The sequence below is a fragment of the Odontesthes bonariensis genome, chromosome 12, assembly GCF_027942865.1.
Source record: "Odontesthes bonariensis isolate fOdoBon6 chromosome 12, fOdoBon6.hap1, whole genome shotgun sequence".
NCBI lineage: Eukaryota > Metazoa > Chordata > Actinopteri > Atheriniformes > Atherinopsidae > Odontesthes > Odontesthes bonariensis.
Window position 1 is genome coordinate 25,172,851 of NC_134517.1, and position 23,990 is coordinate 25,196,840.

At 38.8% G+C, this 23,990-nt stretch overlaps 1 protein-coding gene across 3 annotated transcripts in view; it reads left to right on the top strand.

Annotated features, from left to right (window-relative positions):
• Positions 1–23,990, top strand: part of erbb4b (erb-b2 receptor tyrosine kinase 4b) — a 300,850-nt gene that overhangs the window by 154,738 nt on the left and 122,122 nt on the right. For all 3 annotated transcript variants that reach the window (XM_075479846.1, XM_075479848.1, XM_075479847.1), the window contains exon 3: positions 17,070–17,256. In XM_075479846.1, the coding sequence (XP_075335961.1) occupies positions 17,070–17,256 (187 nt within the window). The remainder of the gene's footprint in view (positions 1–17,069; positions 17,257–23,990) is intronic.

The window sequence follows — 23,990 nt, forward strand, 5'->3', positions numbered from 1 at the left end:
GTTTCCTGTTGTTGATGTTTGGGACCTCTGTGGATCTGACTTGCTCCAACATGTTCTATAGATACTCACTTTGATTGGAGAGTGTCTAGATGAGGTAAACAGCGTGAGGTCTTTGTTGTGTTCATCAATCATCCCTGTAACCTGTTCTTAGTATCAACTAATTGTGGAAATTTTTCAAGACAGTGAATCTTAACTAAAAACTATATATAAGATGGATGCACCCACTGTTTTTTGGACTGCTACATTAAAGCCTGCAGTTCAGTATTTACAGTGCCTTGCGAAAGTATTCCAATGATCCAAAACATAAAGCCAAATCTACAATGGAATGGTTCACAAATAAACATATCCAGGTGTTGGAATGGCCTAGTCAAAGTCCAGACCTGAATCCAATTGAGAATCTGTGGAAAGAGCTGAAGACTGCTGTTCACAAACGCTCTCCATCCAACCTCACTGAGCTCGAGCTGTTTTGCAAGGAAGAATGGGCAAGAATTTCAGTCTCTCGATGTGCAAAACTGATAGAGACATACCCCAAGCGACTTGCAGCTGTAATTGCAGCAAAAGGTGGCACTACAAAGTATTAACGCAAGGGAGCCGAATAATATTGCACGACCCACTTTTCAGTTTTTCATTTGTTAAAAAAGTTTGACACATCCAATAAATTTCATTTTACTTCACGATTGTGTCCCACTTGTTGTTGATTCTTCACAAAAAATTTAAAGCCTGAAATGTGGCAAAAGGTTGAAAAGTTTAAAGCTGCAGTAGGCAAGTTTTCAAAATTGCGAGTCTAAAGTCGGAAAATTCGAACTGACACAACTTTCAGGTCCCTCCCCCAACCTCTAACAAGCTCCGAATCGCTCCCCAAACCCCTCCCCCTCTGTGGACGAGGTTGTGCACGTGAGTTCACACCAGTGTGAGCGCACACAAGCTGGGGCAGACTCACGCTCAGCAGCGTGTGCACAAGCTGTGATTGACAGGTAGGATTCCTCCACCCTAACTTGATTGGTTAAAAACAGCCGGGAGCGCTCGGTTTTTGTAAGCATGATTACAGGCTTCAGAGGGAGCTACAGATTTCGTTATTTTTCCTAAACAGCCTATTTAATATTCTACTTCCAGAATCCCATGACAGTTCAAGCTAATATGACTAAAAAAAAGTTGCCTACTGCCGCTTTAAGGGGGCAAAATACTTTTGCAAAGCACTGTACATGTCCTATTCTCAGTGTTGCAACCAGAAGTGACTGGAAAGGGATAGATCTGGGTCTGTAATCTGTGTCAATCACTCAGTGTACTCCCCCATTGTACAGTGTTCTGCTGGGGGAGGCTGGCAGTGACTGTCCTAGCCGTAAGACCAGGGCGTGCTTGCTTGCTCGACAGCAGGGACTTTACAAACTGTAAATGACCACTGGCTTTATTGTCTAATCATAGTGTGGTGCCCATAACCAAGTACATCACCAGTACATCTTGTTTTCGAGATTTGAATATTAAAGAGTTAAATGCTTGTCTGTATGTATATATATGTATATACAATATATATATATATATATATATATATATATATATATATATATATATATATATATATTAGTGGTGGGCATAGATTAATTTTTTTAATCTAGATTAATCTCACTGAAATCTTGAAATTAATCTAGATTAATCTAGATTAAAATGGCTCATTCAGAATATGCGTGCTACCCAAGTAATGACTAAAAATCAGTCTTTGAGATAGGGTTTCTTAATACAGGGGGTACATTAAACCAGGGCCTCATTTCCTGTTTCCAAAACCCATCACTGATTGCTTGAGAAAGCTGTTCTACTTTGATATTTGGTGAAGAAAAAAAAACATGCTCAATGTGTTAAACGGGTTATTCAGTTAAACATGGAAATTAGTACGGTAAGCCTACAAGGTTTACATCAGTAGCTTTTTGTTAATCAGTCCAAGCGCTACTTTTCCTTCTTCCACCAGTCACTTAGGCAGACCAGCTTATTAAAATGCATGGCTCCAGCAGTTTCTCTAGCTTCGCCAACTTCTCATATTCAGCACTTGTTGGGAAGGCCAGGTGGTGCTGCTGTTGAGATAGCGATGTGTGCAGTGCGTCTCTGTTGCGCCTCACGCGCTTGATCATCTCGAGGGTGGAATTCCACCGTGTTGGAACATCTTGCACGAGCGGCTCCTGAACTTGCCCAAGGGAGGTTTGCTGGACTTTCAGCTGGTCTGCGTTGGCCGGACTGTGTTTGAAATGTCCCACCATTTTACGACACTTGGCAAGTGCAGCATCAAACCCCTTCTCGCAGTGACATTACAATCGCTCTCTGTACAACATGTGCAACACACGGCAGATGCTCGAAGGGCAGTAGGCTATCCTCCCTGCGGCCACCATATTAGGAGCGCTGTCTGTTCCAACAGAGCAGATTTTGTCAACTATCCCCCACAGATTAGCAACCTCCATAAACTGCCTAGCACAGGCTTCTGCAAAGTGGCGTTCTTCTGTTTTCATCACACCTAACGGCAGACAAAGTACATCGGCCTACACCCGAGCTAAAATATCAAGGTAAAAGTCATCACAGTTTGCTTACCTATTTTGACCCAGTTCCCAACCCAATTTTGAGAATAGATTAACAGCGATATTTTTTATATCGCCCGATAAGACTCTCAAATTATCGCAGCCGATAACGGCCCACCACTAATATATATATATATAATCATACATGAGGAAAAGTGTATCAAGTACTGCAGTTTGTCTGGTTAAATTGCCCAAATTGTAACCACAACAAACAGTCAAGCCCCAGAGTTGACCCTTCATAAAACCTGAAACAATACACCACATTGCATGGAAACGCATAAAACCATTGAGAGTGTGACTGCAGTTCCAGCATCCATTTGTGTTGTGGTTAACTTTTCGCCATGAAGTGCTGCAGGTGCTCATACAGGAGATGTCCATTAAAATTTTTTAAATATTTATCATTTTTAGTCAGTTCCGACTTGTTCTCCTGTGTGTCCCATCCACTCAAGAATTAACTTTACAACCCTCAGACTCAAGACACATCTATGCATAAACATGACGATATGCAGTATGTAAGAGCAGACGTCTCCATAGGGACAGACAGTATTGCTCAGAAAACCAGAGAATTTTTTTTTTTTTATAAGCTACAGAACTAGATTTTTTAAATGTATTATTTTCTTCTGAATTATTTGGTATTGGGAAGTATGTTACAAATGTGAGAGAGAGAGAAGGAGTGAGTGTATAGCCAAGTGGGTCAGAAAACTGATTTCTTGATTCCCTATGGAAACAGCAAGACCTTTATGTTCAGTTTCAGAGATTTCCTCTGTGGTCAGAATAGGAGGCCACATCAACTATTTCTCCTCTGCTCTTATGCTTGTTTTACTGGGCCATCACTTAACTTAGACAAGATGAGAGAAGATATAAAGAGGGCATTTTTTTAAGCTATCATTGGCAGATGCATTCTTTCAGGCCTTTCATTTTCTCTTCCTACCCAGAGTCATTTAATCCAAATGATCAATCTCCTCTCTTTCAACTTTGAAGTTTCTGATGAGTGCTGTTTGCTGTGTTTTTATTTATTCATTTTTTCCTTTTTACTCTGATTATTCTCGCTTATATTTTTCACTTATATTTGCCTTAAAAGTTGAAAACTTCAGCTTGTCTTTGATTCAGTTTCAAGGTTCACAGGGTGCATGTTTTTGTAACTATGTTGTTGTGTTTATCAAACTTTAATGTTTAATCAGCATATATTTATATTTCTCATATGTAAAACAATGTGGTATAATTATCTTCCAGCTAGGGCTCTTTTGTGATTATGTTTTGTTTGTGAGCTACATCAGAAAACCTTTCATTTAAAGGTTTTTCTTTACTGTGTACTTTTATTGCGGTGAAGCAGAGACAAAGGTATTAAATAACACATTAAAAAATATGTGTTGATAAAAAGACATATTCAAGACCAAAATATATATATACAAATAGTTTATTTCCTAGAAATAAATCTGATGATATATATTGGCCAATTATATTCTATCCAGCCGCATGAAGAAGAAAACATTAATGGTTTTCAATTTACAGCCATGCCATTATACATAATAATTGATGGAGTCCTTGTCTTCTTGGTGTGCTCAGTTTTGTTGTGCTGAGATAGTTATAGAACAAGTAGGCCAAATCATATTTAGTAAACATTTAAAAGGAAGAAATTTACAAGCAAAGAGAAACAGCATTCTACCATTGCTTCACAACATAAAGGCCAATCTCTGAAAAATGTCAGGTTTATTAGAGTAACCAGCTTTAGAAATCACACGTTGAAAGCACCCTATATATACTTCCCAGAGCAGACCCATCTCAACATCATTTGTTTCCAAGATACTGTGGGAATCAGCACTTTATAGTTGTACCAATACTAAGGCTACGGCTACACGAAAACAAAACGAGGGTTTTTTTGAAAACGGGTATGAAAATGATTGTGACCACACAGGAAAGCATCTGTGTCCACATGGAAACGCGACGCTTGCTGAAAACGATGCAGTACACACGAAACACCTCTAGGTGCGCTGTAAGCCACCCCCACCGGTTACACCAGAACAATAGAAGAAGCAATGCGCATGCGTGTACGCCCCTACTTCTACCAGCGCGAAGCTCACGTTGTTCCTTCAACAACGCCGCTGTAGTTAGCAGTGTCTGCAGCAGTGCTGCTATCAATGTTGTGGGGTCCATGATGATCGCTGTCTGTCCTTGTTGTGTTGTCTGCTTCTTCCGGATTTTGAATGGAAGCCGCTTTTTGTTCTGGTCATTGACGTATGTGTATACGTCACTGGCGTTGGCCATGTGGCTATGACGCAGACGTAAACGAATCCGTTTTGGCTGTAACAATGGAAACGAAACAACGCCGTTCTCAGATCTTCCCACTCTGGAACCCGTTTTCCAAAACTATCGTTTTGGGGTAGTGGGAACGCCGGCTCCGTGTGGCCGCGACAGCCAAACGATAAGCAAAAGTATCGTTTACAGTGAAAAACGTTTTTGTGTAGCCGTAGCCTCAGACACAAACAATAAATATGCTGAGTTAGCATTGTGACCACTGTAAAAAATGGAGGACAAGGTGTAATGGTGGTGATAATTTGCTGGTAACCCTTTAATTCTCAATTACAAAAGCTGAGTTTCGTAAGTTGCAAAAGAGTTTAGGGGAGGCAGTAAAAAAGGGCAAGATTTATATACGAGGTGTTTGAGAAGCTTTCTCATCAAAGTGGTCAATAGAATACCAAAAGTGTACAAATCTCTTGTCAAAACAAACGGTGGCAATGTTATTGAACCGAACAATTTTAAATGTTTTGCTTTGAATGAAGTTCTTTTATCCCCCATTGCATTATTTCATGTGTGTTATTGTATTGTATTCAGTATTGTCCTACAGTCTACTGTACCAAGTAGTTCTACTGATACAAAACTCTTGAATAAATTGGTTTTTCAAAACAGGACAGGTACTGGCTTTGTCAGTAGAGGCAGAAGGGCTACAATTTGATATTCTGTAATTAGTTCAGGTTTTATTTCTGCTATTTCATTGCTTCCTCCATGGACTATATGCTACTCTTTCATCTGTAAAGTACAATTAAGTATGAGCATAGTGTGAATATATACCAAATAAGCGCCAATATGTGATAAAATGTGCATTCAATTTGTGAGATTAAGACACATTCTCATACTCGAGTTGAATGTTTGTAAAATTCAGCAAAGAACTGTTCGGAAACCTGATTGCAGAAAGGTTCTCATTCAGTGTTCTTGGAAAAACCCCTAACACCTTGACAGAACAATTGTCACACAGTTGATTGAAAGTCCCTTGATACAATTCTTTAGTTAATCAAAGGCTAGAAGTTAGGGGGCTGACTATGCCACTGGAAAAGAGGAGGGGTTGACGACGAACAGCAGGCTTCACACAATATCAAAACAAAATTATATGTTCATCTATTACTAAGTTTGGCTGTGTATTCATGCAGGTAGCACAGATCTCAAAGTAAGATTTAAACCTCAAAAGCTACTGCTTCTTCTTTCACTGTCCTCCCAAATTTATAGAGCCATGAGGCCTATCAGCCTTTATTAGCTAATAATGCTGTAAGGGCCATTAAGTGTGGCTGAGACTCCCCCACAGCAACACTTAGCAGTCTCTGTGGGGTATTGCTGTAGGACATAAGTAACAGGACTGCTGTGTGACAACCCCCACCACACCACCCCTACCCCCTTACACCAAAGTGGCAGAACAGACTTCCAATTTGTTGGTGCTAAGACCAGGGTAGCCCCCAAAGAGTGATTGGTATGCCACTTAAAGCCAACTGAAAAGGCAAAATTGACTCCTTGTAAGACATTATTCTTTGCTTAAATGAAGAGTGGTATTTCTGTTTTTCTTTTTTTGTTTGTTTGTTTCACTCCTTATCACATTTGGGTTATTGGCTCTCTGGTACATTCCTGTTTAATTTTCAGCTCTTCCCATCCGCACACTAAAGTCGGCAGGACTCTGAACCTCAAATAAGACCTACTGGCTGGCAAGCATCTTGCACTGCAGCTCTGCTAGTTCTGGTAAATAAGATGTATCATGGATGAATGAAGAGGAGGCTAAAGTCGTACTTTTTTTTCAACTTATTTTTTTTTGTTTATTACAAAATCTGTTTATCATAAAAGTGCAGTGCTGATTATTTCATGTAAGGAAAGTTATTCAGCCATCCTGTGGTTCTGAACTGTCAGAAATGTATTGCCAGTGTTGCACAGAAATTAGTACATTAGTTACAGGGCTCTAATTCTTGTTTTTAGAGGTAATTTCCAGGCACTAAATGCTCTTAAGATATCTGGCCGTAAGCTTTAGAGTTGCAGTATACTGTTGCTTTGGGTCTTGTCAAAATAGATAATCAATGTGCCCTAAAACAGAAGTGACTATAGATGATTAAGCACTTGCAGGCACTCTTTAGATTGTCACACTAGAATAGGGGCACAGTGGAGTCTGCTTACTCCCAGGGCTGAACATTTTGTTTTTGTTCTGTTGTGCAAGGTTCAAACTCTTGGAGAATGGTTAGAGGATGGCTGCTGTAGATCAAAGCAGAAATATAATCAACTGTGTGAAAGAGAGCCCTTTATTTTATCTTCTCTTCATGCTCAGGGCTGAAAACAGACCGTTGCTGAACTATAAAGTTGATAAAGGGAAAAGACGAGTGCACATGTTGTGCCCTCTTCTTGTTTGTTTTTTTTTAAGTAGAAATGAAACGCATGCTCAAATTCTATGGGTTACGTAAACTTGAATTTTTCCTTGAATTTTTTTATTTCTTATTTTGGAATGAATATGAGGACACCTTATTTAGTCTCCAGTATAATTAATAGTATTACATCTATAGAGTTGTAGGAGGATGAAAACCTTTTTGAAACATGAATGCAATTCAGTATTCATTTTATAATTCTGTTCCCTGTAGTTGCTTGAGTATACTCTGGCTTATGATTACCCATGCTACAACCATGTGCAGGTAATAAAGTGCTAATATTTAGATATGTAACATATTTCCCATAAATGTATCTACCCTCGATGGCAGAATTTACAGACCATCATGGACTACTCCTAGAAACTTTCCTGGAATGATGCACGGAAGAAGAAGTGGACAGATTTTGTGAAGGACCAAGTGGAAAAGCTACTTAAAGTAGCTTAAAATTTTAGATATGCAGTTTACAGTATAGGGTGTATCATTACTCTGTACTTTCAAATAGATATTCACTATGATTACCTAGCAACCTTTGTGACAAACAATGAAACGATTTCTGAAGTCCAGCGGTTTGTTTTGGTTTTGCTTTTTTTTTTCAACATTGAAAAATAAACTTTTTTATAGAAATAGGCAAAAAAGCTGCTGTATACATTGTTCAAGGGATATGATTGTTAAACATGCAATGAAAAGCTGCATCACTGAATCATTGCAAACTTTTACGACAGCTCCAAACGTTTTATTTCAACTGAAAAAACTTTACAATACCAGGGGGGATTGCTCTCCCAGACCTGATTAAGCAAACCATGAGCAACATGAATCTAGGACTTTCTCTTGCACCGTGGTTGCTGAGCATGGGGAAGTGATTACTCTCGGATTAAGACTTGCCGCACCGCAGATATGTGTGGCATAATTAAATAACGGCTGCCTCACCCGAATAGTCCCAATGCAGATGGGCCTCCTAGCCTCATCAGATCAGTACAATATTAACCATGACACAGGCGTAACCAGGCTGGTAATTAATGCACTGAATCAATTACAAATTAGTCAATTTGAAGAATTCCCCACAGGAGTCCATTCATTACCAGTGCTCTGATGGAGTTGCAAGTTCCTCTCATGGGAAGGGGTGACACTTCACTGTTCTCTTTTTGATTCTGTCTTTATCACTCTTCTCAAGGTATGACTTACAAGATGGATGGAGAGTAACGTGCATTCCACTTTGGTATTACATTACAAATTTATTTTTCATTTACAGCTAACTGAAGCTAATGAAGGTACCTTACCTTTAGAAGTTGGGCAGTTTGTATAGTAAATTGTAGGGGTGGGCGAAAAAATCGATTCATGTACATATCGCGATTTTTTTTTTATGGGATGATTTTAAAAATCGATTTTTCTCCCCTGAATCTATTTTTTATTTTTTTATTTTATTTTTTACCCTTGTCCTGTCCAGCATTATGGCAGCAGAATTGTAATCTGAATACCGTTTATGCTAAACACATTTGCTATGCCAAGGGAAGCTTTATCGATTATATTACATCATATCCGTGTCCAGATAAACTTCATCAATTCATCACATTAAGTTATGTTAAAACTAGCCCACATTTGTGCTGTGTGGACATTTCAATTCATTTTGTAACTGTAAACTTTAAAAAATGTTAAGTACCTCTTTTTGTCTCAGTCGAAATAAATGTCAGCTGCTGGACTGACTGACACAGACTGATGTGCATTGTTTATGGGAACGACATTCATTCTAGAAGTGTATGATTCAACTTGTTTGTTTTTTTAAGGAGGAAGAAAATTGCAATTACTGATTATATCGAATCGCAATACTTGGATAATCGTAATTATCAAGAATCGTGATACAATCGAATCGTGACCAAAGCATATCGTCCCACCCCTAAGTATGGAGTATGTGTGTTTGTGTGGTTTATAGTTTCCTGCCTACAGTCCCTTTGAGATACAAGGAACATTCAGTAAATTGATCCAATTTGGATAACGAAAGCAAAGACACGATCTCTTTATACATAAAAAGTACTAACGTAACATTTTAAAATTACTCTTTAAATATCCAGTGATCAAAAAGTTTTCCACTGAATCAACATAGACAAAGGTTGGAGAAATATTTTAAAAACCTTTTAAGATAAGTATTTCCACTACCTCCTCAAAACAGGACAGTCATATTTCTGTCATAGTGCTCAATGCATATATGAACACATAAGGAACCAACATCAGGACATACCCATTCATTTTAAATGAGTGTCTGTCCAAACTTTTGACTGGTATTAAATATGTGGATTATAACATTTCTCAAGGATAGTAAGTCATCTAGGAAATTTAAAGGAGACATTAGATTAAGAGCAATAAAGACACTTTGGCTAAGGAAAAGCTAAACTAAGGTTTTGCTTGCAATAAATGAAATTTCAATGAAAACTTCAAACAGATAAGAGTCACATTCTTATCTAAAAAACAAACTCAATGGCTAGCGCTGTGGTTGAAGTTCAATTTACTTAACAGCTATTGAGAAAGTTTTTAAAAATGATTAAAAAGGATGCTGCCCTGAGTTGTAAGGTAGCTGCACCGATCAACATATACTGCAAATTCTACTCCTACTTCTATCAGAGAAGGATTTTCACATTTCACTCATTCTAACATTATATTGATGCCCCATGGAAGGCGTTTTCCAAAATTTACCAAACTTTGATCACTAGTTTCTCTAGAAGGCACAGTCCAGTATTTGCCAAAAGCTATGAGCTCTGATTCATAATGTCCAAAGGGAATCTTGCTGTCTTGTGGTTTTACGTAGATTTACGGGAACATTAACATTTTCTAGTATTAGCTAGGTACTTAAAGTTAGGGATCCAATAATATCTGCCTCAGGTGTCAATCATATAATATCAAATGTATCTGTATTCATGCAATAGAGCCCAATACCACTTAACTACAAGCAAAATAACTGGAAAAGTTTCATGAGTTTTCCAGAGGTAGCAAATGGGTTTATTTTATTTGTTTCTGTTGAGGATCACAAATTGCAAAATAAAATTAGTCATTTGATTTGGTATTGTATTATGCTTTTCACAACTCCAACACACAGTCTCCCACAGTGGTATGCATACAAATAACAGCATGATTTGTATCCCAAAAGTCTCTCATAATAGTACATTATGTCATTATTATTAGAGAGCCACAAACCTGAACTCTTAAACCCCTGCAGTGAGGGGTTATAGTGGCTCTGTCATGCCATTCGGGTGGGGTGGGGGCTTTTGCTACCAGCGTTTGGGACTAATTGTCCTCTTAGAGTGAAGGTCACTTCAAATCAACTCAAAGTTGTTCTGAGTGGTGACCTTTATCTGAACGAGATAACAATGCCCTCATCCAAAGAGCACATTAAGTCAATAAATGTTTTGATGAACATGACACCAATGTGAATAAAAAGCTATGGCTTCACTGTCAGATCTCAATCTACTGGTGCACTTGTGGGGGGATTTTGGACCAATGTGGTTGGTCACTAAACTACTGTAATGAAGACAAAACCAGAGGTGGATGACTCTTTGCTTCGACAGCCACATTTAGAGTCAAGGTGTCCACACCCTTTAGCTTATGTACTCATAGATTTGATGAGGATTTTGCTCCCAGAAGAGTTATACTACAAGGAAATATGGTAACAAACTCCACTCTGAAGTTAGTCTTGCACAGTTGTCTGACACGATACCAAAAAATACGATCAAGGCCACAGATGATATGGGACTTTCCAGCCCGCCATGTACTGCTCATAACCTCGAATTGGCTGTTAATGAGGATTTTTTGGCTCTGAGAACTGCTGCTCATGTGGAGGAAGTAACACAATTAAAAACAAAAGCTCTCCATCCTGGCTTCATTTAAGGAGTTAAATCAAAAGGGAGCCCTTGATCCTTTGCCTAAGATGTGATACTCGGCTTCATGCTGTCTCTTTGCTGCTGAGACTGTTGACCATAGAAACCAACAATAACAGCACACAACGTAGGGACATTTTGATGTAGCTGTGAAGTGCTGCTTGTCTTACATGAAAGCCATTAACTCCACTTGATCCAAATGAGTTTCTGGTTGTCTGCATGTTCACAAAAAGAAAAGAAAAAAAAAAGAAAAGATGCGATGAAAATTTGAACACATCCAAGGCCAGATGCATGAACAGTTTCTACACACAGAAACCATGGTCACAAACTGGTATTTATAAAGGAAAAATGTGCTCTGAGAATGTGTGTGCCTGACACATTCTTCCGGCTATGGTTACACACGTTTTCTACTAATGTAACCCTGATATGAAGTGGAAAAGAATAACAATTACCATTCAAACAAAACAATTTCATTTTTTTCTGAATTAGTTTCTTATGTTCAATTTGCACAATATACACTTATTAACAGTAAATGCGGATGCCGTAAAAAAACTGTGCACCTACACAGGTCATTCACCTCCAACCGTCAACCATTACAGTGTGATCACACCTTGTAATTTAGAATTTAATTTTCTGCTTTATGGCTCAGGATACTATTTTGTCAAAATGGATTCTAAATGGAAATCCAATAACTCCATTACGCCATGGAGCAGCCACTTGTGTTTGTGAGATTTTTTTGCTCCAAAAGAAAACATATTAACAATTAAATTAGGTTCGACCAACATTTTAGAGAAAAACACTTCAATTTTGGCAGGACCCACTGATGAATCTGATGTTTTCATAGCATAATGAGTCCTTGTCTGGGCAGACTGGACTACAACTTTAACCATGATAAACAGCAGGGCTGTACTCTGAACTGACACCCCCATACAGACAGGTACATCGGAGCCTGTGGTAGACCTGCTATTCACCAAGAACACATTAACTTCCAAAGATGCCCCCCAAAGGGACTGTCAAAGCTCCGAGACAAAATGGCCTCTCCAGGAAGCGACGCTCTGTTTTTCTATTCTGTTGGAGTAAGAAGACAGTTTTTATTGAGAAAACTGCTGGAGATTTTGGCTGCCTGCCTTAGTAATATTAATTTGCGTAAATTCTGAGAATGTCCACGTTAGAAGTGGTGAGTGCAAAGTAATTGATAATGATACAGCCACAAGAGTCAAATTTAAGGAGACTATATCAAGTAGACGTAAACTACAAATTACCTTTGAGTGACTTTCTGAGAGCAGCAATATCAATTTTGTATTGACTTGGTTATTAGATGTTTCCTTTTCTAGCAAACAACTGTTTTCCCTTTTAATAGGGTTTTGGCCAAACACCGTCAGACAAAAAGTGTGCTAAAAGAACCTCTGTGAATTAAAATGGATGAGCCCAGTTCCATTTGCATGATCCTTTTTTTTGTTTTGTTTGAATCTGAGTTTTTTGTTCTACAATACATTGTGTTTGTCCAAGTCTGTCTGTTTGTATCATCCCCTTCCTGTTCAGACGATTCGTTCTGTATTTGACGATTGTGGTGTATTCTGTCAATGATGGAAGCACCTTGCAGGGCTTTTTTGTCATCATGCTTGACAAGCAGACTGTCATCCTGTCTCAACCAATGATGCTCAAACATCAACTGAGCACTGCACATTGCCTCTGCGTATGGCTCGCACACCCTGAAGAGGGACTTCTCAAAGTCAACCATTCTTGCCAATCTCATTAGCGAGCAAGAGCCACTCCAACCAAATGCCACCAAATGTCAGAAAATGTTGGTTGTATTGATTTTCTTTTCTTATTATTTTTTAGTTGATTCCATCTATTCTTTACCAGGTTGTTGCTGTATGCACATTTTAGTTGAATCCCATCTTGATTCATTCTGGAGAGAACATTTTTATTTTTTTTCATTTTTTTATTGAAATACTATGTGAAATCTTTGAGTAAGTGTTCCTGAAAAAGACCTTGCACTGACCTTTTTATAGATGTAAGAAACGGAAATGGATGGGAATAGAGTCATGACAAATCTTTGTATTTTTTGCTCTTCTGACAACATAACACACACACACTAACATGCAGACAAACAGATTTTTTTTTATGATTGATGAAGAAAAGTGCTTATGAAACAAAATGGATGTCCCTCCATTTTTAAAGTTGTGTCATCATAACCATCATGTTGTCCAAGCAATGTAAGATGCTTCTCTGATTCACTCACATACACTATTGTGCATACACTCTCACTAACACACACACACTCATATACATCAAAGGCAGTATAACCTGCAGCTGTTTGAAGTGTATCATATTGGGTTTGAGCCACTCCTGGGGAACTGAGGGGTTATCTTGGAGCTGGCAGGTTAGACATGGGCACTTGGGCAACTTAAACCAAAGCTGCTGAGTTTCAGTATGAAAAAAAAAAGCTTGTAAATTCTATCAGGTACACTATTCCCAATGGCTGATATTGCACTCATGCTAATCTCTCAAATTATGATCATGATGTATTAAAGTGGAAGGTTAACACTCATTTATAAAGAACTTATTTCACATATTAACGTCAAAACCATAAGAAAGCCTTCAATTTTAAAATGGTACAATTTTCCGTAATTTTTTCATTAAGATGTCAGTTGCATTGAGGATGATCCCTGAGAAAACTCAGGAGGATTTTCTTGGTTTCACTTCTAGACACTCTATCCGGATTCTGTGTCTGCTTAGAGATGTAGATGCAAGCTCAAGCAGAGGATTTACTGAAGCAATACGGAAATAGAGGATGAGGGCTTAGCAAAGCAAACCTTAAGCCCTCCCAGTGCACTCCTGTGTATCTGACTTCAATGACCGCAGCCCAGCAGAGAACATTTCTGTGCCTCAATATGTATGGAAATGAGTGGCAATCATGCTAACGTCGGTTCAGTCTCTTCAGACATGCTAATGATGTCCACTTCCCCACCTTCTCACACGTACTTTTTGCTGTTTCTTTGTTCCTTCTGACCAGGAGCATGTGTGGTTTCAACTATACATATATGTATACATGATGATGAAAATATATATAAGCCTGTTCCATACACTTGACTAAGCTTGTCTTACCATGTGTATCCTTCCTTCTCCAAGCTGCCTTTCTCCCTCTTCTCTTTCCCCTTGTTTTCCTTCACCGATTCTACCCAAAAACGTCTCTCCCTTCTTTTTGAAGTCAGGGATTGGAGGACTCGATTTCAAAACTCTGCACGTCTCAGGGACTCAAGTGAGGGGTTTGTTCCACTGCCACACTTCCGTTCACAAATGCTCCAGCTTGGGGAGGAGGGAGAAATCCCTGTTAATCTACTGAATCTGGCGCTCTCTGTCTCTTTTGTTCACTGTTGCTGAGATCCTTTTGCACGGATCTCTATGGAGGCTTGCAAGGTTGGATGACCTGGGTGTGGGGGTGCGTGTGTGTTTGAGGGTTGGGGAAGCTACACAATGCCATAAAGTAATCTTATTTCCAGTGGTCTACACAAAAAGTCTTTATTGCCATAAAACCGCAATTGCTTTGATGTAAACAAATCTTGATTTGATATGATATGAGGCAAATCTTCAGTCCCATGTGCCCCACACACTTGTATCTAGAGAGTTCAAAAGAAGAAATCCAGGACAATGGGGTGTTGTTGATGTTATAAATATCAGGTGATTTACAGCAAATTGTTATGTTGCTAAATGCTATAAGGCTAAACTTGGCACTGGCAGAAAACCTGCCAAAAAAAAAAAAAAAACAACTTGAAAAGAAATTAGATTACATTGGCACAGTATGGACTTGTGTGTTATCACCTATTTTGAATATTACACTTCTACTGTGTCCCTCTGGGGCCTTATATTTGTTCAAGCTTACTGCAGTCCAGGTGCCTGCTTCTCTGAAGTGAGAATATTTTGCACTTGGCCTGCACCAGTAGAGTTACCAAGAGGATGCTTGTTCTGTTGATCTGTATTTAATGAAAGAAGTGACCATGCATAGAGCAGACTTGGCCATTAGCTCAGCAAGAGCCTGTAATCACTACGAGCTGTTTCCCTTTTTTCATTCAGTTCATTATTGAACAATAATCTGTGGGGAGAAAAGCAAGTGTATCTGCCATCTTCTTTCTCCCTCGTTTTATTTCCCTCTGAGACTGCACTTTGGAAAGTATTGATTTGGTAGCTTGAAAATAACAAACCGACAACTGTGTGAGTGGGGTAATAAACAGCCTCAGACAAAAGAAAAAAAAAAATGGGTACAGAGCACCCATGAAGTGTGGGTCCTGAAGTAATTATTAGTTTCTGTAAATGCTCAGATACAGTCCGATAGAGTTGGTTGCTCCTTCTGTTGTGTGCCACCCTCAGCTTTTTGGCAGGAATAAGGAGTATCTGGATTGTAGATGGGGAGGATATAACACAGTGCTATGTCACTGTAGTACACAGACTTGAGCTCATTTGGCTGCATAGCAGGATTGAAAAGACCTTCAAACTCACAGCATGATGAATGTGACTCATCTAAAAGACTTCTTTTAGATGCATGCTCACATTGTTAGACCAGAGTGCAACATGCGCACTCACACCAAAAAAAACTCACTATATTGTAAAGTCAAGACACTTTCACCAACACAAAAAAGCTCACTTGATGCTCTTTCCCTGCTAGTTTAGAAACGTATTAAGATTTAAAAAGACATGAAATGAACATAACGTTTCCATTTGTCATTTATAGAAATAGTCATCGACTTGCCAGGCTTTCACTGATTCTATACGTGGTAATCAGCTGGATAATGAAGACCACGCTGTGACTGTAGTTTACTGACTTGTGGTTGACGCCCATGCTCTCTGACAGCTGTCAGCTGCCATGACTACACTGTTAGGGCCCTCTTTTTATTTCAGCTCCATACACCAGTTGCAACAGCACTTCACACACATACTTGTTGATTATTAGCATAAGTAGGGCCAGTGTAGAAAGACTCCCTTGACCGCCCGTCTGCTAATGACAGCAACCATGATGGTAGATGGGAGAAAGAGGACACCGCCTGTCACTTTGATTCATGCAACAGCAGCTCCAACCGGGTGGCTTTCTGCCAATGTCTCAACAGTCGTTATATCCCTCCTAAATGACATTTAAAGTGTGAAGCAATGGCTGTCCTTGTGGCTTAGTCACCCCAGGCCAAGCCCCGGCTATGAGCACTGAACCCTGAGCCAAGTTTTGCAGCGAGGTCACAAACCCTGAAGGAAAATCTCCTGCCTCAGATGCTGTAGCTCAGCTCGCTGGCATGATTGAACATGCAGAAAGTGACCTTGAAGACAGATGCTGTCAGTGATCTGTTGTAGGCTTGAGACTTTCCCTTTCATTAGCACTTCATGTTCTGTTTGTTTATTTTACTTCTCACATCATTTCTGCCAGTATCATCTTGGTATCTAGTTTATTTCATTTAGGGTACATACATGATTAAACAACAGTTTCTGCTTAACTTTTCAAGAGAAAGTGTTTTTAATTGTTACTTTTTATCATTATTATTATTATTGATAATATTTGTTTTTTCCATCTATTCAATGAAAGCAAACACATGTAATAAAAAAATATTTGCCTGAAGGTATGATTTAAAATTTCTAAATTGTAAATAACCAACCATGACTTTTTTTTTTAATTATTTCTGTTATTATCTTATTATTTTCTTACAATAAACTCAGTACCTTCCACAGTCTACATGTTCAAGTGACTAAGTCTAAAATTCCCTCTCTATGTGTTCTTCACTTTTTTACATATAGAATGATAAAATTCATAATGTACAATTGTGAAAGCATTCATATATACTGTATATATATAGACTCCTAAATAAATAAGAGATATATAAGAGAAATAAGAATCAATAAGAAAGAATATTTTGTTGCTTTGTAGCTTTTATAATTGCAACCTCATCGTGCAAACTAAATCATGCTAACATTTCCCCTCATTACTCTGTCTGCAGTCTATCCGAGAAGTGACGGGCTATGTGTTGGTGGCTCTGAACCAGTTTGATTACCTGCCTTTGGAAAACTTGAGGATAATTCGTGGAACCAAGCTGTACGAAGACCGCTACTCCCTTGCAATCTTCCTCAATTACCGACGAGATGGAAACTTCGGCCTGCGGCAGTTGGGTCTTAAAAACCTCACAGGCAAGTGACTGAATTGTTTTCAAACTCCACACATTTCCTTGTGATATGTAAGGTGGAAATTGTTTTATTATAGTTTTTTGATTCTGTGTTAAGCATGGTCAAGGCCTGAGGTGTCTAGGTTTTGTATGCAGTGTTGCTTTTTATAGTTCAGAGCTGAGGAGGAAAAAAAGAAGATTGTTACATGACAATCTTGTCATGTACATGTTTCCATACAGATTGTTTTGGTTGACTTACCAGTTTCAATAGTAATATAGGAGGTGGATTAAAATATAACTCTACACAAAAGTAATATTGTATATTATTTCACTGTCTAAAATAAGTCTTAGCAGTTTGACTATTATATTAAATAGTCTTTTTTTTTTTCAAGTATAATGTGACCTCTTGTATCTTCCCTATTTAGCCAAAATGTTGACTGCCAACAGGCATTAGCATTAGATCTTATTAAACCTGCTGATAAGAATTCAGCCTCATTGAGAAAGAATCCCAGAAAGGGTATAAACGTTGCTATACTAAAGCATACACATGAAAACTAATTGCAGTGGTAACTTGGAAGGTTCGCTGCACAGTTAAATACGTTTCATTACAATTAATCCTCTCACGCAAAGAAATGTGATGCTGACTTGAAATATTTGTAAAACATTTTATGTCTTTTGTCATTTCCACATATTGCTCATACAAAATAGTATTCTCTGATGTACAACCCACTCAGCAATCGACCTGAGCCTGTTTCTTCACAAGTTGGGGAAGTCAGTAAATGTGACTGCTGATAAACTGTGTGCAAAGTAGGAAAACATGTGTGGGCGGATCTGCCGCTTTATGAACAATGAATCCATGTACAGTTTTCTTCTGGACACCTGACCTGATGGTCAATTTAAAATTAATTTCTTGACTAGAAAATCTGATGTAGGGTTAAGTGTGACATACCAGTAACAGTGACAATTGTGTGCAAAACAAGATCAAAGGTTTTATTTACTTATTTTGAAGCTAAATGTATCCTTACAATTCTTCTAAAGTAGTCTGTGTAAAGAGATGGAGACAGAGATTATGTTTTGGTGGAAAAATATGGCTGTGTTTTACATGTATGACAGAATAGGACTCAGTTTTTATAATGTTCAAGATGGATTAATGAGAAATCAACTAATCAACCCAGTCGTAATTTGTAACATTAGCACTCCATTAGTGCTAGTTCACAAAAAGAAACAGTACTGTATTAGTGTTCAGAGTCTGTATTAGTACAGACTCTGAAGCTTGACCCAAACGAAAAAAACTTCTATATTATGAAAAATGTCAAGAAGATGCTGAAGTAATGTGAGACAAACAAAGTCACTGCTTTGCACTTGAAGTTTAAAAATGATTCCTGTTTTCCAAGATAACAGTTCATTTTATGATTTTAATTTAGATTTGTGGGTTAGAGGCATGGCATGGAACTTCTGTCTCAACCTCTTTCAAACGCTCTTTTTAAATAATTCAGCTGTCTCTCATTGTTCTCTTCAACTGTTCCTTCCTAGTGATTCCCCAGAGTTAAAGGGAACAACACAGCCCAATCAGTCTGTATGTGCATCTACAGCTTGTGCTTCTGTGTTACACCTTATCTTCTTTTCTATCTCGCATTTTAAGCCATACTTAGGGAATTGCATTTGTCTGGCACCAACAGCAGCATTTTGCCAAGCCAGTCCTTTTCATTCTGGTGCCAAGTTGAAGCCAGTGCTGGGGGAGCCAGAGCTAGACTCTGTGAGAGCATGTTGTTTGATGTGCCATCCGTGGCCTTAAGCCATGAAGTGGAGGGGAAGTTATGGGCAAGCCATAGTCTGAATCTGCTCTACTTCATAACTCTGTGTTTTACCCAGTATCTTTAATTCCTCAAATGTACTATAGAATACTCTTCACTTTCTCCTGAAAAAAACTGCTAAATATGTTTTTAAGTATTGTTGATTTTAGAGCAAAACACATATCTTAAGGAGCTTTATTTACTTTTCTTGCAATATCACCACAGGCACTCTATCCCTACTGGTGATGTCATAAGGCTCTTATGCTCAATTTTTGATGTTTCAGATGATGTTAAACTCCTCCATGAGATCATAATGACTTTACAAGTTTAGATAATATGCATGTTACTGCGGGCACAAGCACTAGTAGTCATAACAAACCACCTTCAGGGACAAGAAATAGAATTGCTTGCAAAGAGCACTCCTCATCCACATCGAGACGTTCTTGCATTACGTAAGATGAGCCAGTTTGTGGCACTTGTATGGAGTCAACGAATTGGATTAAGTATTTGCCCCATGAAACAAACTACAGCCTCAATTCTAAAATGGTTGAATAGGCTGTGTAAATGTAAATAAAAACACAAAGAATGATTTGCATATTTAATATTTTTTTCTCATTAGAACATTAAAAAAAATCAAATCAAATGTTGACATTTCTAAAGATTTTTCAAAAGATTTTGCTCATTTTGAAAGTTTTCCTCCTTGCCTCAGTCCATTTTAAATGAGCTTTGGCCCAGAGAAGATGGTTGCTTTCTGGATCATTGGGCCTCATGCAACAACCTCATGACTTGTTACTTTTGGATGCCTTAGCGCGTCAGGCTCTTGGAAGAGATCGAGTAGATATCCTTTCAGAGACAGAGGAATGGCTGACATCGCAATTTAGATTCCCAAGGACTGTGCTACTGCAAATATGCAGCTCGCTAGAGCCACAACTCCAGAGAGAAACACGCCGATCAAACCCATTTCCACCCAGCAATAGACTGCACACATATACGCATCAAAGCACCCGTGCTGTTGTGGAGCGCACTATTGGTGAGCTGAAGGCCAGGTGTCTCAATACAGCGGGGGGCAAACTCCTCTATAGCCCAGAGAAATCTGGCATGCTGCGTTTTGCACAATATTACCATGAACGAGGATCTCCCACAACCTGAACCAGCCCAGGCAGACCAGAAGGTGTGGTGCCAGAAGACCCCCCTCATGGACCGCTTCATCAAAGTACCATCATGATGAGGCAACAACTGATTGCACGGCTTTAGTTGCAGTCATCGAGCACATTTTTAAGTCATTTTCATATCAAAACATTTCTTCTTTATTTCGGTAACATTACAAACAACAGGTGACAGAGAATTAACAGCACTCGTAATAACTTCCCATTTCTTAGCTTTAGCAGGTCCCGTAATTCCACTGCTGACACTGCGAAAAATGACACATTTTCCTTTTTGGATCTCTGAAAGCAGAACTTCAGTCTCAGAGCCCGTAAAGTTGTTCTTTTTGCGCCTTGATGCCATTCTCATGACTCAACACTTCCTGGCACAGGAGAGAGCAAGCGTAGCCTTATATGGTATGATTTTGGGCGTGGAGTATGCAAATTTACTATCCTTGTGCACTTAAATACGCACGGGTGGCATTCATCGTTTATGCAAATTGTTACACACTTTTTCCGAGGTTAAAAGCGTTTGTTGAATCTGATGTGGCGTGTTCGTACGAGACCTTCGGACGAAAAAAAAGTAAGAGAAATGTAGAATAAAAATACAAAAATGTTCTTGCATGAGGCCCAATGTTACGAATATCTTCTTTCCATGTGTTTGTGGATAGCATCATGAACTGTTTTCACAGACAAAGATTTCTGGAAGCCTTCCTGAACCCATGCAGAGATTTCCAAGACAGAATCATGCCTTGTTTTTAAATGCAGTGCCGCCTGAGGACCTGAAGAACATTGATTTTCATCTGTGTCACTTGTGCACAGATATGTCTCCAGATTCTCTGAATCTTTTAATGATAGAATTTGCTATAGATACTGGAACATTCCAAATATGTAGTCTTTTGCAACCCTTTCCTCTTTAAGGTGGTGTTTTGTGTACCCAATCCTGTTACTGGTCTATTGTAATTAATTCAATCAGTTATATTATGTTATTCCAGCTTTTTCTTTTTAGTACCTTTTTTTCCCCAGCTTTTTTTTGCCCCATCATTTTTATATCAGTTGCTACCATCAAATTGAAGATGAGATAATATTTTTCATCAAACAACAAAATGTTTTTTTTTTTTTCAAAATTGAATATATTTTCTACTACTTCTCATTTTGTGCATAATATATTAGTTTGTGTGATTTGCCTCTTTATTTACATTTTGTAAACTGTCAGCTTGTTTTTGGAATTGGGGTTGTATTTGTCTATTAAATAAGGCCATGCACAGTATAATTCTTTTGAAGTATCCTCACCGAGCTTTTAGCAATTAAAGTTCCCACCACTATCGCAGGCTGAGAGAACAAACAACTGCTTGTGTCTTCATATTTACATTTTTCCTCTAAATGCAGATGTTAGAAGGTCACCCCTCTTCTGAAAAACCAAATCTTCTCTGTACCGAACAGGCATCACCCACCATTCTGCATCACCTCTGCTGAAATTTGAAATTTTTTAAACCGTTTCATTGGATGCAAAATCAGTTCATGATCCCATATTTTGGGGAAAAGTTTTTTTTTCTTGCTTTTTTATTCTTACAAATTATATATCTTAAATAATTTATTGAAAAAAAAAGTCATTGCTGGGTTAGTTACCACGGTATATGTGATGAATAGTGCAATCAAACACAACTGTTGATCCAATGAGATGCTTTGCACCAACCTTACACCAAATTAATAAGACTCTTGTATTAGATGGTCTGTATCACTGCTGTTTGCATAGATGGACCTGACAGTGAAGCCATATCTTGCTGGAGGGGAGAGATAAGTCATTTGTGTCTCAGTAGATTCGAATCCAGTTGTCATCACTACAGAGTGTGCTGCTGAGGAGTAAATAAGCCTGAATCATCAGGATAGAGCTGCTGCTATACATCAAGCAGAACAGATCAAACTCTTTCCTTCCTTCAAGTGCTTTAGAGAGTCCAAGGCTGTCTCATTCATTACAAAGCCTTTGATGTTGCTGTCATATTAGTCCATCGTTTCTCTGCCAGTAGCTCCCATAAGATGTGTAAAATGATCGATATAACCCATAAGCAACATATATAAGAGGATAAAACTTATTAAGTACATAAGGGGATAATCGGGAGAAGGCACAGTAAAAGATTCCTTCAGTTCTGAACCCACACACATTTCTACTCGGGTCAAAATTGCCTTGGGATGAAATCAATTTGTCGCTAGTATATTATAGCCTTGCACTTATTGATTTTTCTGGTACACAGTCTGTGCGGTGTGAATGGACTCTCTGGATTTAAGGGGACTTGAGGATGGGATGGAGGAAGGTCTTTGGTTGAGCAGGGATAGGACTCCCTCTGATGCACCTTTCAATCAAGCTTAGCTAAGTTATCCTCATGAATATGAAATATAAGGCACAGCCAAATCGGGAAGAGTTAAGGGATGTTGTCTGTGTGCACAGGGTGTATAGTATAGGAAATAAAAAGCCACTCTGCGTAAGTGTGGGAAGTTTAGTTGTTTGTCTGGTATAACTTTGTGGCACCAAAAAAAAAAAGGATGCAGAGAAGAGACTTAACATTTTTTTCAGAATTTTGGGTTTTGAAGTCAGCCTTTTGATTGCTGCAAGGAGAAATCCGGATGAAGTAATTACTGTACACCCCAATATGTAAGCAAGATAACGTTTGAAGAGAGCTGCTTTATGACATTTTTAAGGTTCCTAATCTATATTTGAATCCATGCTGACCCACAATGTTGTCCCTCCTTTTTTAGGCAAAATTTACGGCAGTGTTGTCTGAATTTGCATGAACCCTGTGCAGCCTCTGTGCGTTCACATGGTAATTACACCCTGCTTCCAAATAACAATCGCCTCAATAACTAGCACAACACGTATGTGGTTTATGATTTAACACCTTGTACTGCCAGTACCTCACCCCAATTCTCCCATTTTGTCCAATATATATTTATCTGTCTTTCCTTTTTATATTTTCCTTTTTTTGGTTTAACCACCCTACGCCTGCACTGCGTCTGTCTAAAATGAAGCATCCAATCTGAGGCCCCATCTGCTGAATGATCCTCTCTCATCGCATGCATGTACACAAGCCTGTGTTTTATGCCAAGGCGATATCCACTCCTTCATGGCCCATCTGCTCTCACTTTATCTATCCCATTTTCTGTCTGTCTTCCATCTCTTTACTCATATTTCCGTTGGCAGTTTTGATTTGTCTCCATGATGCCTTTCTCACAAACTCATACAGTGTCATGTTGGCACTACTCTTCACTGTAAACAAGATTCTTTTGAGCACTTGAGTCTTTTTGTGTTCTCCGAGGAACACTACAGTTGCGTTGTCATCTACTGAACATGTCCTGCTCAGTGTCGTGTGACAACGATACATAAGGGACCCATAGAAAAGATGGGATGAGGCAAGGTGAAAGGAACAATTTGTGTCGGTGTGTTTCCCCTAGACGAGGGACTGCTGAACATGGGGGCATAAAATTAGCGCCTTTTTTCTGATCCCTAAGAATTCAATTCATCATCTAACTACTAGGAAACGAAAGAGCAATTTGGCCACAGGAGGCAGACCAAATTGGTTCAGTGCACGTCACCAGAATTCAGTCGAGCCTCTTGCCTGGCAGCCCACAGACCTCAGGTCTCCCTCAATTGTGTGTCTAATTGATTACTTCCCATGCAATTACTCCCGTGTCACACTCAATATTTCACTGCTCCAGGAAGGGTGCAAGAGGGACTTCTTTTTGAAGGACAACATTCATAGTGGCACATTTGTGAGCCCCTAATGTGGATCGTGAGGAGGCACATGTCAAATGGAAGTCCGGAACAGGCT